Source organism: Panthera pardus, unplaced genomic scaffold, assembly GCF_024362965.1.
Source record: "Panthera pardus isolate Hobbes unplaced genomic scaffold, ASM2436296v1 HiC_scaffold_17, whole genome shotgun sequence".
Taxonomy (NCBI): Eukaryota; Metazoa; Chordata; class Mammalia; order Carnivora; family Felidae; genus Panthera; species Panthera pardus.
This window is the reverse complement of record NW_026526732.1, coordinates 79,417,519-79,435,314: the sequence shown is the minus strand read 5'-3', so window position 1 is coordinate 79,435,314 and position 17,796 is coordinate 79,417,519. Positions and strand designations below refer to the sequence as shown.

The following is a 17,796-nucleotide window of genomic DNA, read 5'->3' as shown; positions in this document are numbered from 1 at the left end:
TCATGTTTTCTTTTCAGTAATTCATAGGAGGTGAGAGAAATATACAGTTTTCCTAACAAGTTGTCTTAAAAGGACAACTCTAGAGTTGTTGTGCAGTGATTTTTAGCTTCCTAGATGAAGCCGATGTGGATAACAGTCCTCAAAAGTAGGCTTTATCTGCATCAGCATGGAGGAGAGAAACACAGTAGGTATTCACATTTGCAAGGAAATTACTGTACAGAAAAGAAAGAAGGCCTTAGAGGTAGATTGATTCCTATATAGTAATAGGAGTTATTTAAGAGTAGGGACTATGTCCTATTCATCTCTATATTTGTGATGCTATGAACAGTGCCTGACAGTGACTAGATGTTCAATATAGATGGCAAATGTTGGATGGATGGATGGATGGATGGATGGATGGATGGATGGATAAATGGATGGGTGGATGGACAAGTAGTTATAATAGACTTACCTAGAAAATATAGATTAGGAATGCTGGGTGGCTCAGCTGGTTAAATATCCAACTCTTAATTATGGCTCAGGTCATGATCTCATGGTTTGTGAGACTGAGTTCCCCCCCCCCCCACTTGGCTCCACGCTGACAGCACGGAACCTGCTTGGGATTCTTTCTCTCCTTCTCTCTGCCCCTCCCCTCTCAAAATAAATAATTGAACATTTAAAAAAAAGAAAATATAGACTAAAGCAATGTATCATAATCTCTTTCAGTCTTGTAACTTGGCAGGATTGAGGATAGGGGTGGGAATAACAGTCAGGCACCTACACATGTGCACCCTGGGCATCCTATCTCTTTCTGTAATTACCAGTGCCAGTCTCCACTCTCCTAATAATCATTTGGCAAAAATAAATAAAACCAAAGTACCGTGAAGATTGTTATTTACAATGCACTGAGCTTTACTAATTTGCTCGCTAGGAAATAGTAGATTATAGTGTGTGATGAATATTTATAAAAATCTCTATTCACTATAATTGATACTTAAGCATTTTATTCAAAGTTTTGTAGCATTACAAATGTAAATGAGCAGACATTTCTTCTGAGTAGGAATGTGGGGCAAAAGAGTAAAGCTGAATATAAACAAAGTCAAAAAGAAGAGGAAGGCAAAAAACCAAAACGCTGTGACAGCAGAACATCTAGAACCAAGCAATGATTTCTTGTCATGTACACATTCTGAACGATCCTTTCTATGTCCTGCCTGAGTATGAATTTACAGCATCTGTTCTCTTTGATATTATGCAGCAAGAATGGCATGTATCCTGTAACACTGCTGGTGAGTAATAAGAAAAGAAGAAGCTAATACCACCATCCTTACCGTTTGGGTATTCCCAAAATAGCACTTCTTATTCCATAGTCTTTTAATTGAATTACTATAATAATGATAAGATATGAGTGGAAGGAGCTTACATCAGAGGTAGCATAGTAAAATTCCTACAACTTCCATAAAATGAACATAAATGAGGGACATTTTTGTATCTTTTGACACAAATGCTCACCAGTAAATATAGAAGGAATAATAAGAGTAGAAAAGCCACGATTTTTCAGCAGCTGTAATAATAGTTGATTCTGGCTAGAACTATCAATAGATGCAGGATAGTCATATAACCTGAAACATCACTTAACACAGCTCACATTAATTACAAAGGGGCGAAGGAAGTTTTACAATGGGTAATTGGCAGATAGTATCTTAATGACATAGTCAAGGTAATATGACCAATAAGGGACAAAGTGATGGCATGTATCTTCTGAGGTGAGGCACTGCAAAGACTATCATGTATGCAACACTACATGGTACCATCTCTCTAAATGGGCAAGCAGGCTCCTCTTCACAAGGCTTTCAGGGAAGCTGTCAGTGTCAGTTATAAAATGAAATGCAGATGAAACTCTTGGGAGTCAGTTTTAGCAAAATATATTGGCAGCATGTATTTCTGGGAGATTCTGTGTCCTCTCATATATTTTATCATATATACTTTTAAAATAAAAGCATAAAAACAATACAATGCAATACTTCTTGCCTTGGAATTTCACGTTTGTGTTATATGATAAGGGCTATATCTGTGTGTTTGAGAGATGGGAGGGTGGTGAGGGAGGTTGGATCAGTCATTATTTGTTATGTATCTGTCAGAAGGTATCTCCCTCTTTCATTCCTTGCTTTTCTTTCTTTCTTTTTTTTCCAAATTTAACCTTGATATTGGAACCAATGCTTCAAAAAGCCCAACAAAGGGGAAAATATGTACCAGTGAATATCTTTATGCTGAAGACTTCAATAACTCAACACTGAGAAACTGGTGTGATCCTGGATTCACAGTCCCTGTCTAGCATAGTCCTGCGAGGACTGGCCTGTCTCTGTCCCTTCCTATTCTGCTGTAGCCCCAGGAAGCCCGGCTAGCTCTAGGGCTACCCTGATCCAATACCCCCCTCATACCAGAGCAAGAGCAGCCCCTCTCCTGAACCCCAATTTTTACAAAACACACCAATAAATGGTTATTAATAAACACATTCTATCTCTGTTACTCCTCTAGTGCTTGGCTTTGCACAGTGTTATTTGTAACCCTAAACATCCACTCTTGTTTCTCACTCCATTCACACCCCAAGGAAATGCTTCCCCAAACCTCTTATGCTAGGACCTTGGAAACAAAAGGCACCTGCACCCATGAGAGTTCGTGGGTTGTGCCATGGCCAACAGCAGAAACGGACATTGCTTCAGAGGACTGTTAGTGGTAGAAGTGCTTAGATTAGAGAAAGACTAATTAACTAGTCAAGTTCTTTCTCTTAACATCATTCCCAGTAGTGTGGAACATCCATTTGCTTGCTTCTCTTTGTGTTTCAGTGTATGGGTCAGAAGACCCTCACCAATTAATATGGTATTTGTAACAGCACACATGGCTGTCCAATATGGTAGCCTTAACCACATGAGGTTGTTGGGGCACCTGAAATGTAGCTACTCCAACAGAGAAGTGCTGTAAGTGTAACATAGACATTGTATTTTGAACATTCAATGTGAAAAGAAGAATATAAAAAGCTTCATTAATTGTTATTATATTGATTACATGTTGGAATAATATTTTAATATGTTCAATTAAATAATATACATTATTAAAATTAATTTTAATTACTTTAAATATTTACTTTTCATTTCTAAATTTTTTAATGTAAAAAAGTAGAAGTTATGCACATAGCTTGCACAATATTTCTATTGGATGGTGCTAATCTAGACATAATATTTATAAAATGTGATACTGATTCTTTATTAACAATTAAATGGATATGCAATGCTAGTATCATAAATAGCTTTGTTTTTGTTTTAATTGAGATATAACTGAAATACAACATATTACTTTCAGGGTTAACAATTGTCATCATACATACTTATACATTTTTTTTTTTATGAAGAGAACTTTTAAGATCTACTCTCTTAGCAACTTTTAAATATTCAATATAGTATTATTAACTGTAGTCACTATACTGTACAATTGCATCCCCAGAACTTATTTTTTAAGTAGAAGTTTATACCTTTTGATCACATTTACCTATTTTTTCCACCCCTCTTCCCCTACCTCCTGCAACCATCAGTCTGTTCTCTGTATCTATGAGTTTGGGGTTTAGGGTTTCTGTTTTGTTTTAACATTTCACATATAAGTGAGATAATACAGTATTTGTTTTCCTCTGTCTGACCTATTTCATTTAGCATAAAGCCCTCAAGGTCCATGAATGGATAGTTTTATTTTTATAAAAATGTTTAATAAGATTTAATTAATGTTTAAAGATGATTTAAAAAATCAACTTAGGGGCGCCTGGGTGGCTCAGTCGGTTAAGCGGCCGACTTCAGCTCAGGTCACGATCTCGCGGTCCGTGAGTTCGATCCCCGCGCCGGGCTCTGGGCTGATGGCTCAGATCCTGGAGCCTGCTTCAGATTCTGTGTCTCCCTCTCTCTCTGCCCCTCCCCCGTTCATGCTCTGTCTCTCTCTGTCTCAAAAATAAATAAAACGTTAAAAAAAAAATCAACTTAATTTAATAAACTTGATTAAAATTTTTCATATGCATTGATCATAATTTGTATTTTGACTTAATTTTAATATATATAATTTGAATATTTTAGAAGAAGATGACTTTTTAGGAAAATATATGTAACATAATCATAATTTTTATATCTATTTTAATTTTGCTGAAAATATATTCAAATTTTGTACTCAATATAGTTGCAACTAATTTTTAATCTTCTCGCTCTTTACTGTCAATAGAACACAAATAATGTAAAAATCTTAATTAGAGTAATATAGTGAGTTACCTTTTTCTAATGAAAGTAAGAAAAATAAATGTATGGAATGAATTAACTTATAAATGATTTATAAATTATATATCTTTATGTTATTATTAATATAAACATCTATGACCCATCAAGAAAAAAAATCCCTAAAAGGTAGTGTAATAATTAAACTCAAATGTCTTTTATGTTTTGCCAACTGTCAGTAACACCAACCATAGCTTTAAACATGTATTTTATTTTTGTTATTATGAGTGTACTGCTGTTTCAGTAGGAGGAGAGAACATATTTCATCTTATAACTTGTTAGCCTGACCTATATATAACATTTAAGTATTTAGATATATGGTCATGTGGACCTCTATTTGTACTCTTGCTGTGGAGCTGGCAAATGTTAGGGGTGGACCTTTTCTGATCATCCCAGGGTAACCAAGAATTTCTAAGTAAGCATGATTTTCTCCATGGAACCACATCATGTGAAGCTTCCATGGTTTCCGGGGAAGCTTTAGAGCTGAGAACATTCGTTTGGCCTTCTCAAGGTCTTTGTGACCCAAATAGGGTGTCCAGCCTAACTCATCTGCACATTTACGCCTGGGCCTAGATGGAAGGGGTGAATCTAAGAAATTGGTGGGGAAGAGAATAAACCTAATGATGTTTTTGCATATGTGTCTTCCTACTTTTGCCTTTTCCAGACTAAGTTAAATAGCCTGGTTGGCAATTGCTGAGACAGGTTTAAAGCCAATTCAGAATTTCTGAAATATATGCAATATCATGGCCGTGGTGCCAACTTTGGTAGAAACTGGGTCAAAGGGTGGAGTAGGAGGAAGGGATGTTCTTCAAATGGAACACTCAGCCGTCTGCCAACTAAGCTATGATTGAAGAGTAAGGTTCTTGGAGAACACAAAGGAAAATTGTGAGTGGTGTTGTTTATTAAGTTGATTCACATATTATTTTAATAATACATGAGAAGGGACAACCACAAAATGTATCAATCCAATATGAATAGAACTATGAATTATATCTATCCCTGGACAAGCTTTACTCAACTTTGAAAATTAGTAACTATTTTCAGTAACAAAAACTGTAGAATTATGAGTGGTCATTACGGCAGGAGTAAAAATGGACTTGGAAGCGGGAATCCAGAGTCCTAGTCCTACTTTTGCTATTTTCCAGTCATATAACCGAGGGTAAGTCACTAAACTGATCTAATCTTCAATCTCCTACCTGAAAAATGATGAAAAATATGTTATGCCTCTTTCATAAACTGATATGAGGATCAAAATGAGACACTTTGAAAACTGTAAAGTTATTTACAAACAGAAAACATCATTTTTTGTTTCACTCTTGATATTTCCTTCAGGAATTGGGACTGATTTCTATAATAGCTATTATCATTACATATTGATATGAGTTTATTTAATGTGATTATATTGTAGGATATATTTTTTCCCAAATGACTACAATTCAGAACTCTAAATCACCAATTATTTTTTTTTAACGTTTATTCATTTTTGAGAGACAGGGAGAGGCAGAGCGTGAGCGGGGGAGGGACAGAGAGTGAGGGAGACACAGAATCCGAAGCAGGCTCCAGGCTCTGAGCTGTCAGCACACAGCCTGACGCAGGCTCAAACCCACAAACCATGAGATCATGACCTGACCTGAAGTCGAACACTTAACCAACTAAGCCACCCAGGTGCCCCTAAATCACCAATTATTAAATATCCAAACTTTATTAAAGTATTATTCCAAAGAAACTTAATTTTTTTTAACCTCATCAATTTCGCTAAGAGTGTTATATTTCCCCCTTGAATTCCTATTTCTCTTTCCCTCTTCTTTCACTTAAAAAAGTCAGATGACTTATTTTCTATAAGATACTTATGTTGTCAAAAAAAATTACCATTTACCAATGTCTGCTTTTCTTCTGTCTCTCCTTCCTGCACTCATCTACAGTTGATGGGGAAGGTGTCTCCTAATTTTCTCATCTTGAGTGTTTTTACAGAAAGGGACTCTTGTGGCTCTCTTCTTCACCCTTGAACCATCTGTGGGTTCCACTCTGACAGGACTAGTTCGGCTGTTGGACACTCCCTGTGCAATCTTGCCCTATCAGATAAATCAGGGAGTGAGCCTCTGACAGGTACTGCTGTCACTATCCCGGGTGTCCATGGCGCAAAGTGGCACTCTAATCAGACCCTGCGTACACATGGTTGTGCAAGAGGCTATGGGTGGGTGACTTTTTCCTCACCCTAGATAAATGCCTCACTGATTCTGTGTGCTCAGAGTCCATGAAATCCTTTCTTAAGATTTGAAATAAAAGAGAATGTTATGAAAATATTAAGGCATTACTCCTATCACTAATAGATAGTAGCATTTAATTATGTAAGAAAACTTCAGGCACCCAAATATTAGAATAAAATAACGTATTAAATTCTTTTATTAAATGAGGAAAGCTCTTGGTCACTTTATGTATTCAGGTAATAAGTTAATTCAGGCTCCTCCCAGGCAATTCAATTAGAAGATAATTTTAAATAGGATGGGTAGATAGATGGATAGATAGATAAGAAAAGACTTTAACCACTCTGTGCCTGATATAATAATTTAAAATAAGTTATTTTAGAATTTCAGAACACTGCTTATAATGTTGATTGTCACAGCTCTGTGTTACATAGTTAATTATATGTGTTTTAGTTGTTATAAATGTTCTGTAGTAATTCATGTTTATGACTTATTTGGAATTATTTATTCCAAATAGGTGACCAGTCCCTTAGTATTTTCTTGCCTCAGAGGCAAGAGGTAGCAAGATTTCTAGAGGACCTGGTGTCTGTCTGGGGATACACAGAATGCTGTATCTTCAGCACAGATCCTTTAAGCCTTGCTCATGATTCCAAGGCCGTGAATGTGGACCAAAGCAGCAGATTCCCTGAAAATGTCCCAGCACTTCTCCAGTAATCACTATGAGCAAATGATTGATGATGACTGGAGCCTCCCAGAATCTTGGTCATACATGAGACACAGGTACAGCCCAATTGTTGCTGAATTTCCCACCAGCCTGTAAGAATAGGACATGGAGTTGGATTTCAAGTGATTTATAGATTATAAACAAATATGATAGTTTTGCACTTTTGAATTTGTGAACTACGATTCTGCAATTCCTATGTTATGGCTTTTAGCATACACATTCACGAACTGAACAAGGGATTAGAGAGAATTAATTATTAATTCCTGGTTTGAACAAGAAGTTATTGTTGTGTTGATGATCTTAGAATACCTAGGTTTACAGATATATGACAGTAATCTTCACTTATTCTTTGGCCCTTTAATTGTGGAAACACAGTAACAAAATACAAAAACCAAACTTTATTTTGAAAAAGCACCATAATTCCATCATGCAAATAAAGCAACTGTTTTAATGCTGTGTATATCCTTCCAGTCAATATACGTATATAGTAACAAGTAACCTGTGTTTCCAATTTGAGGAGTATCATGGAAGAATTTCAGCAAAATTCTTGAAAGCCCAAATTCCTTCCTGCCCTTGATAGAATATCCTTTGGTGTGATTGGCTTTTGTGTTCCCTTTGGTGGCCTTTAAATTGCTCTTGCTGCGGACTGTGGCCTCTGTTGCTGCTGGCTGCTTTCTTACCAAGAGTGTGGGTGGCTTTATGTGATATGAAAGCTTGTCACTGCTGAGTTTATTTAAAGATCTTCTTGTGCATCAGGATAGCAAATCTGGGGTGTAGCTCCCATAGGTTTATACCTGTTTGAGCATGTCTGGGAAATTTGTGAGCAGCCTACTTTCCCAGGGCCTGAAAAGCCTATGGAAAATTCTTGAGTTTTGTCTCCTGCTTGGACTACTCGGAATTTGGGGTAAATTATGAGATCTCTGGCAGAAGTCCAATTAAAAGGGGGCTATAGTTACCTGGAAAAGAATTCATCCTAAGGTTGGAAGGAGGGAGACCTAATGAACTCCCCAGCATCAAACCCTTAGTCAACAGAGTTAAATAGAGATTTTGATTATAGCTTTGTGAATGTCACATCTGTTCTCAGCCCAGTCCCATACATTCATGTCTGGGTCCCAGGCCAAATGAGGACTGTAAGTAAAAACTGAAAGAACATTTACTGAACACTTCATAAAACATGAAGGTGTACACACATATGTACTGCATTGTTTTTGACCCCTCAGATTGAATGTTACAAGTTGGAGACAGACAACCCCAATTTGCCACAGATCACCAAATTTTAGTTCTGCGAACTTTTAGGAACTGCAGCATGTTGTAACATCCTTTGTGCTCAGTGGAGTAGCAACAGGGTTTGCTGAAGAAGGAGATGCTTGGAGGAACAGGATCTGGAAAAGAAGTGGTGGCCGTCAGAGGAGAAATGTGGTATCTAGTAAGGCTAGATTTGTTTCTGATCACAAGTAAGACATCACTTATGACTCTGAGAAATGCTAAAGGGAACATCTTAGGGGTTGAGAACCAGCATTATGCAACTAGGGGTAATCATATCTGAGATCTGAGTAGTCTTCAAGTTATGCTATATGCACCTGTAGGCTGGCGAGATCCCTTTGGAGCTAGATAGTGGCTCACAGTAACCACAGACGGAAGGTGCTGCTACGTTTAACTATGATCTTGTCAAAATGGCATAGGCTCTTAGGTTTTTTTTTTTTTTTTTTAATTTTTTTTAACGTTTATTTATTTTTGAATAAAGCATGGGAATAAATGCTTGAATAAAGCATTTATTTTTGAATAAAGCATTTATTTTGAATAAAGCATAAAGCATGGGAGAATGACCTGAGCTGAAGCCTGATGCTTAACCGACTGAACCACCTAGGCACCCCTAAATGCCTTTCTTATGTAGCTTCACCTGATAAGAGTTCCGACCATATTTGTTTTTAAGGTTGTTAGTTTGAACACTATTATCCATGATGGAGAAAAAAGAAAAATAGGAATCTTATTTTTCTTCTGTGATTTGTTAACATGACCTGTTGCCTGGATAACTAAATAGTACCTGATATTCAAGCAGTGATCCTAAACTGTTACTGCTGTTTTCCCTGTCAGAACATTATCTAAACTGTCATTGCCATTTTTCTTCATAATCATGAAGCACTTTGTTGGCTGCCCTTGCCCCCCCCCCCACCCCTTTTTCTTCTTTTTCTTTTGGAAAAGGGTTGGTCCATTCTGTGATATGTAGCTTTCCTGCTGTTATTTGTACAGGTTCTCACCGTCCTTATAGCTTCACACCATTCCTATATGCACCCAAATCAGGTATACTAATGAGTTTTTATCCCAGAATAAATCACTGTAAAGCAGTTCATAACCGACTACGTTCTGTAAAAACTTACAATTGATTAGAAATTTAGCTTCTGCACATGCACAAAGTAAATCCAACTATGGGAAACGGTTTCTGGAACCAAAGTTTGGGACTTAGTGAACTCATGTAACAATGACTTCAATAACTGAAAGAAAAAAAAGTCGCCAGGCTCTGCGCTAACAGCATGGACCTGGAGCCTGCTTCTGAGTCTGTCTCCTTCTCTCTCTGCCCCTCTCCCACTCATGCGCGTGTGCTCTCTCTCTAATGTAAACAATAAACATTAAAACAACAAATAAAAGGAACTGTGCTAACAGAAAATCATCAGATTAGCAGAAAAGTGACATGATGATAATGGCAAAGTCACGTGGTCCAAACTTTTATTTGTGTCAAAAAAAAAAAAACCCAACAAAAAACTGAAGCTTTGCATCTTAAAGTCATAGCCTCTCGGTGAATTGTATTGTTTTGTGGAAGGCTTGACTCTGAAAATAAACAAGTTTATTCACTGTCAGGTGAAGTTGGTTTTCAGACAAACTAGTGATTGTGGTATGTTATCTTGACTGGAAAAACCTCATTTCTTCACTCATCTTTGGAGGTGGCTCCTCATTGGTCTGTGATTCCAATGGATGAACAACAGTTAAGGATCAAAATTTATTTGGATAGGTGAGTCAGAAACATTGAATCTGGGTAAGGTAGGAGAGCCACAGACACCCTCATACATAAATGTATAAATACTGCAGTGGAATTATTCATCCCCAAATGGTACATTGTTACATGCCTCCCATGAAAACAATCAGTAAAACATTTAGCCAAGAATGGTACCCACTTTTATTTCTGAATAGCTTGTTATGATAATCTGTAAATGAATAGTTGCTGAGAATTGTGTAGAACACAGTACAAAGGTTCTTCAAGCACTTACAGGAAGTTTACATGGTTACTTTCCTGTCCCCAAGAAGTCTACAAGTATAGTAGGAGAAATAGGAATCTGGAACACTCTAATGGTTGTGTTATTATTTAGCTAGCATTTATTGAGTGTCTACAATGTACCAGATACCATTCTAAGCACTAAGGATACTGTAATGAACAAAGTAGACAAAAATTCCTGCACTTATGGAGTTTACATTCTAGTGGGTAAGGGGTGGAGAGTCAGAAAATAAATAAGCTAAATAAGTGGGTCAGATAAGTAAAACTATAGGATTTTTTTTAGACCACTGATGGAAATACAGTGTAAACCACATATGTAATTGTCAATTTTCCATTAGCCATATTTAAAAAGAAGCAGGTGAAATTAAATTTCAATAAATTTTTTATTTTGGAAAAAATCTTGGTTTACAAAGGTTGCACGTGTAATCCAGAAAGTTGGTGTATAGGTTTCACTCAATTTCCCTATTGTTAATATTTTATATTACCGTGGTATATTTCTTGAAATTAAGACACCAACACAGATACATTACTATTAACTAAATCACAGTTATTATTTGGATTTCATCAGTTTGTCCATTAATGTCCACTTTCTGTTCCAGGATCCAATTCATGATACCATATTGCATTTAGTTGTCATGTCAATCTCCTCTAGTCTGTTACAAGGGATACTAATTTTCATAATATATTTTAATACAATATATAAAAATATCACTTCAGACAGTGATCAATATTTTTTACATTATCCACAATATGTTTTACATTATTTTTTCATAATAAGTCTTCAGAACCCAGTGTGTATTTATACTTACGACATATAAGCACTTTCGTTGAAAGTACTTAATCTGCATTTAGATCTCACAAGATTTACAGGTGAACAAGTAGATTCACATACTCAGGTTCTAAACATGCTTAAAAGTCTTCTAATAATTGCACTGAATATCAGTTTTTAAACTTAATTAGTTTCATTAATTAAAAAATTCAGTTCCTCAGCTGCACTAGCCACATTTCAAGTGTTCAATAGCCATATATATGTAGCTAACAGCTACCATATTGAATAGTGCAGCTCTAGACCACTGTAAGGATCTTTGGCTTTTATTCTGAGTGAGACAGAGAGCTCTGAAGGGTTTTGAACAAAGGAGTGATATGATGTAATTTAAGAATATTTTGCTGTGCTGGAAAAAAAATTGAAGTGTGGCAAAGGCAGAAGCAAGGAGATCAGCCAGGAAGCTATTGCACAAATCCAGGTGAGTGATGGACTAGGGTGGTAGCAGTAAAGGTGGGGAGAAGTGGTAGGATTCCAGGAGTACTTTGTTGGACCTAACACAATATGCTCTTAGATTGGATATGGGGTCATGGATGACGCCAATGATTTTGGCCTAAAAATTAGGACAATGAGATTGTCTTTTACAGAGATTTTGTAAGCAGCAGGTTTGGGGGGTAAAGGAGAAGACCGGGGGCTCAGTTTTGCAATTTTGAGTCTTAGGTGGCTGTGAGACATTTAAGTGGAGATGTTAAGTAGGCAATGAATACAGGAGTCTGGAGTTCAGGGAACAGAGTTCAGCTGGACATATACATTTAGCATATAGCTGATATTTAAAAATTAAGACTAGAGATCACGAAAGGAATAAGTGTACAGAAAGAAGTATTAGGGTGAGGTTATTCAGCAGCTGTATTTTTAGGAAAATGCAAGTTTTGAAATCAGGTCCCAAGAGATCAACAAGAATTGGTGGAATAATCAATTCCTTGCAATTAAAAAATTCCTTGCAATGATGCAAAGGTAACAATTAGCCAACCATGCTACAACGGATGATTTTGCTCAGCTGAAGTGAAATCACATAGCCAGTAGATATGGAAAGATTCATTAAACAAGGAAAGGCTTTCTTGCTGGCTAAGTGGCCAGCAGACCCGCGAATGTGAGGATTCTAAGGACAGCTTTGGCGTTACGTGACAGCTGTAGTTAGTTTCTACACACACACAAAATCAACCAGCCTGTTCGACCATACAGCGTATGTCCTAATGCTGGTACAACAAAGACACCTCTCCCATTGGCAGAGAAAAGTGTTATCTTGGATCACAACCCCACTTCAGCACAGAGGCCTAGCACGGGTAGATTACTAGGGAGGTGCCCTTTCCCTGAAGGCACCTGAACTGTTAAATGGGACAAATTCGGAGGCAGGGGTCTGTCTGATCGCGCAAATTCAGACGCAGCAATCCCGACAGCTGGTGAATTCTGTGCGGAATTCTGACAAAGAGGAAGGCGTTGGCTTAAAGAGGAAGTGCGGAGTTACTTATTTTAGGATAGTGGAAAAGCGTTTAGTTGAAGCTCAAGGACAATAAGCACTGAGATTCTCGAGCTGGCCGCAGGGCTGAAAGTAGCCCTGCGAACGACCCTTTCTTGCCATCTTCTCCCTAAGCCGGGCAGTGAGGCGCGTGAAGGACACAATCGCGTGGCAGTGAGGCGGAAAGGGGCGGAATGGGGCGGAATGGACCGATTCACAGGGCATCTTTTAGATCCCAAGCAACGTCCCCGTCGCTATTTTCCTCTCATCAGTAGCTCCGCCCAGAGGTGGTTCGCTCCCCGGCAAAAATTTGGCCTGGTTAAACAGGGAAGTGCAAGAAAGCCAGCTCAAAAACACCTCCTGAACGCGCATGGAAATCGAGCACCTCGCTACCGCAGGCGCCCCGCCCGGGGTTAGAGTGTGAGACACTCCCAAGACGCACTCCGCGGATCACTGGGGGCGGGGCATTGCCAACGCACGCAAGCCAATCAGAGAAGACGTTTTCACGTGACGAGAACTGAGCAATAAGCAGACGCGAAGATAGCGGCGGGGAAATTCAAACGTGTTTGCGGAGAGGGATTTGGGTTCCATCTTTTCTTCCCAACTCCGCTTTCTGGCGGTGAGTTCTTCCTTGGGGGCACACCGAGGAACGGCAGCGGCCCGTGTGTAGGCTGTTTAGCGCGAGGGTCGGTGAGTGGTGAGGGCGAGGCAGGGAGGACTCAGAGCCTGGTAGGAGACGTGGGGCGCGGCTAAACGAACTGGAGGGGGAGGGGAAGTCTCGCTGCTTCCGCCAATCCACTGGGTGGTGAGAGAGGTTTTGTTGACCCTGGAAGCCGGAGGTGGGTGTGTGCATCGGGTGTGGCACCTGGGGAGAGTTTGGGGGACAGGAAATCCTCTCCCAAAAGGCACGCCCTCTCGTCTGGTTTTTTAGAAGAGAGCGAGGAGATGGTGGCCCCTTTCTGACAGTTACCTTTCGAACCTGACTTCAAATAGTGGTATCTAGCTGCCTACTTTATCACCCCTTTTCATTGTCAAACTCGAGGTCAGGAGCGGCATTGATATCAGTTACCCTGGGTTACTGGGTATTAACCTTGAGAATCACAAACCTGAGATTGATAGGAAGAACGACTGCAGACACTTTGCACCATCACCACCATGCAGATGAGCAAGTGCTCAGTAGTGTAAGAATACAGTAGATTCTTGGTTTTAGAACGATTGAGATAGCAAAGCATAATTATGCCAGACATGCATAAGAACAAGACTGCTGATATCCCATTTATCAGTAAAGGGTTATGATGTTGTACATGTTCTGCTTTGGAAGCACTTTGAGTGTGCAGGTTTACTGGCATACAGAGAGTGAATAAAAGAATGGTTATTTTCATTACCAAAAATATTATGTCTATATGTCATTACCAGAATCCAAGCAAGCATTCCCTCACATTAAAAAAATAATAATAAGTGAATTTGCAGATGGCCCAGAGAAAATAATTCTGGAAAAAGAGTGAAAGGAAATTGTGGAAGAAAAATGGAAAGTTTGAAAGCAAGGAGGGGTAGCAACGTCTGTGTTGTGCAATGACTTCGTTGAAGTTCTTTTGGGAAGAAAAGGTATATGTGGCCTATTGGAAACCTTGCTGGACAAATTACAAGGATGTGCTGTTGTTTTTATCCACGTAGCTTCACAAATAACTCTAATTAATCTGTTTAGATGTGTTCGTATAACTAATGCTATAGTCTTCTGGGTAAAAAAAAGGCTAGTTGAGACATCTTTTTTTTCTTTAATGCTAGTAAAAAGGAATGATATGACGTTTACTTTTTTTATGCCTTAGAAATGGAGGCCGAAGATTTAAGTGGCAGAGAATTGACAATTGATTCTATAATGAACAAAGTGAGGGATATTAAAAATAAATTTAAAAATGAAGACCTTACTGATGAGCTAAGCTTGAATAAAGTCTCTGCCGATACTACAGGTGAGTTCCTTTTCTTTGAGTGCCCTCTAATGTAAAGGAATGAAGTGTTAACCTTGTGTATTCACAATTGTAATTTCCTCAGTAATTGTTCTTTACCAGTTAGACTACAGACACTTTATAATTTAACCCTGCTGTTTGGAAACGTTCCCACAATTTTCTGCTTTCTTAAAAATGGAAACTTAATATAATTTATTACAGTGTGCTCTTAACTCTTCCATTATTGTCAGCTGTTATTTCTGCTGATACACATGCCGGCAGTAGATATGCCATTTTTTTCCATTCCTTTTTTTTCTGTAAACTGAGAAGATCTCACCAATTGCAATGAAATTATGTATAAACTTAAAGTCAAACACTCAATTTTTGATAGGGGAGAATCTTCCTATTACTACCCCTTTTGTCCTTTTCTTCCTTGTTCACTCTGTTCCAGCCACAATGGCTTCCTTGCTGTCTCTACTATATACTAGACCAGATCCTACCCCAATGCCTTTGTTCTTGCTCTCTGCCTTAAACGCCACTCCCCAGATAACTGTCTACCTTTTCCTTTTCCAGGTCTGTTCAAAGGTCCTCTCATTGATGCCTTTCCTCACCCACCTATTTAAAATAGCAACCTGCTGGTGTGGGCATGTGACACCTCTCTTCCTTCTCTGTATTATATTTCTCCATAGCACTAATCATCTTGTATCTAATTTACTCATGAATTTGTTTATTGTCTGTCTCTTCTACTAGAATGTGAGCTCCATGAGGGCATGATTTTTATCTGTTTTGTTATATCTATAGAGCTTGGAATGCTGTCTGACATGCAATATGTACTTAAATATTTATTGGATGATTAATGAGTAGAATGTGCCCAAAGTTTAATACCTTAGCTTTATGAAAAGTTAGCTTATAAGCCTAACTCTTTCTATATTTCACACTGTTGAGGTTGTTTGAAAAGTGACCTTTGGATAAGTTTGTTATATGTATACTGACCATTAAATGAGTGAAGGATTGAAAATAAATGGAAGAACCTGAAGTCTAGTCAAGATGGCAGATCATATTCACTTGAAACAACCTAGAAACTGATCGTTTTGGTGTTAAACAAAATCTTAGGAGAGTATCACCATACTTTATTAAATGTATTTAAATAATGTTAACAAAGCGTGAACACCAAGATGAGTCTTTATTTAAAATCCTTCGGTCATGGGGCGCCTGGGTGCCTCAGTCAGTTAAGCATCAGACTTCAGCTCAGGTCATGATCTTGCGGATTGTGACTTTGAGCCCCATGTTGGGCTCTGTGCTGACAGCTCAGAGCCTGGAGCCTGCTTTGGATTCTGTGTCTCCCTCCTCTGTCTGCCTCTCCCCAGCTTGTGCTCTGTCTCTCTCTCAAAAATAAATAAACATGAAAAAAAAATTTTTTTTTTAAATATCCTTAGCTCACTCAAACATGTAAATACTTTTTTTTTTTTTTTTTTTTAAGTTTATTTAACACTGTCAGCACAGAACCCAACATGGGGCTTGATCTCATGAACTGTGAGATCATGACCTGAGCTGAAATCAACAGGTGGTGGCTTAACTAACTTGAGCCACATAGTCAGGGGCTCCAAGACTTTTTTTTTTTTTTTTTTTTTTTTTTTTAAAGTTCATTTATCTTGAGAAAGAGTGTGCGTGCGTGTGAGCTGGGAAAGAGCAAGGTGAGAGGGAGAATTAGAATCCCAGACAGGTTCCATGCTGTCAGTGCAGAGCGCAACTCGGAGCTCGATCCCACAAACAGATTATGACCTGAGCCGAGATCAAGAGTTGGATGCGCAACTGACTGAGCCACCCAGGTGATCTCCAAACTTGTAAATACTTAACATATATGGGTAACTGGGACATAAGACAGTATCATAAGTATCAAAGATACTTAAAACCATGATTTATAGATGGGAAGAGTATGCATCCACTACACTGCATTGCAAAATATGTTTGTCATCAAGTGAACACTAACAATATAAAGATACAATTTAAGTTCTGAATAGAAGGAGAATGGTACTCAGAGGCATGGGGAATACATTTACAAACACAGTGGTTTTTAGACATCTTGTAAACTAATTTGCTAGGACAACAATGGAAGGGAAGTAAAAAATGGAAAGTGAAATTAATATCAGTCCAAAGTAAATTAAAAAAAAATTTTTTTTTTAATGTTTATTTTTGAGAGAGAGAGAGAGAGCGAGCATGGCAGGGGCGGAGAGAGAGAGGGAGACAAAGAATCTGAAGCAGGCTCCAAGCTCTGAGCTGTCAGCACAGAGTGTGATGCAGGGCTCGAACTCAGAAAGTATGAGATCATGACCTAAGCCGAAGTTGGACGCTTAACTGATTGAGCCACCCAGGTTCCCCAGTCCAGAATAAATTTAAAATAAAAAAGCAGAGTTAAAGTTATGTTTTAGTAAAACAGAAACTGTAATTTTGTTTATAAAAGCATAGATTTAGCTCTTATTGAAGGTAACCAAAACTTATAGAAAGAATGATAGTTTCTCTGGGAAATCTGTGTTTAATAATATTTAGTAATGACTAAAATATCCTGAACAGGAGACTGACATTAATTCAATTTGTCTTTTTAAAACAATTGACAGTAAAGAAAGTAAGAAAATAAATTACAATCTTTATGGAGAAATATGGGTAACTTGGAGGGAGAAGAAAATAACCATACCAGTTACTTATCTTTTATAAATTGATTTTATTTAATTGGATTAAAGGTAAGTTTGAAGTCTATGGAGATAATGTTGGATGGATGAAGTTGTAAAGATTATGTTGGGAGGAATAAGGTGATATGTTTAAAAATTTTTAACGAATAAGTCATTGATGAATTTTCTGACAAAGTTGTTATAGGTGATAGTTGGGGAGGTTTAGGTTTTCTTTGGGTAGTTAGGGGGATGAAATAGAATTATGCTGCTACAAGATAAAATTTTTTTAGACTACATAGGGTTTTCTTTTTTTAATGTTTATTATTTTGAGAGAGAGAGAACACATGCAAGTTGGGGAAGGGTAGAGAGAGAGGGAGAGAGAATTCCAAGCACGCCCTGCTCTATGATGAGGGCTCTGTCTCACAAACC

The 17,796-nt window shown here is 38.0% G+C and overlaps 1 protein-coding gene across 6 annotated transcripts in view; it reads left to right on the top strand.

Moving 5' to 3' along the window:
- Positions 1–12,953: 12,953 nt before the first annotated feature.
- Positions 12,954–17,796, top strand: part of TTK (TTK protein kinase) — a 39,146-nt gene continuing 34,303 nt past the window's right edge. For 2 of the 6 annotated variants that reach the window (XM_053904703.1, XM_053904702.1), the window contains exons 1-3: positions 12,954–13,377; positions 14,175–14,363; positions 14,585–14,725. In XM_053904703.1, the coding sequence (XP_053760678.1) occupies positions 14,587–14,725 (139 nt within the window). In that variant the 5' untranslated portion in view covers positions 12,954–13,377; positions 14,175–14,363; positions 14,585–14,586. The remainder of the gene's footprint in view (positions 13,378–14,174; positions 14,364–14,584; positions 14,726–17,796) is intronic. The other 4 variants (XM_019442716.2, XM_053904699.1, XM_053904701.1 and 1 more) reach the window with 3 other exon arrangements.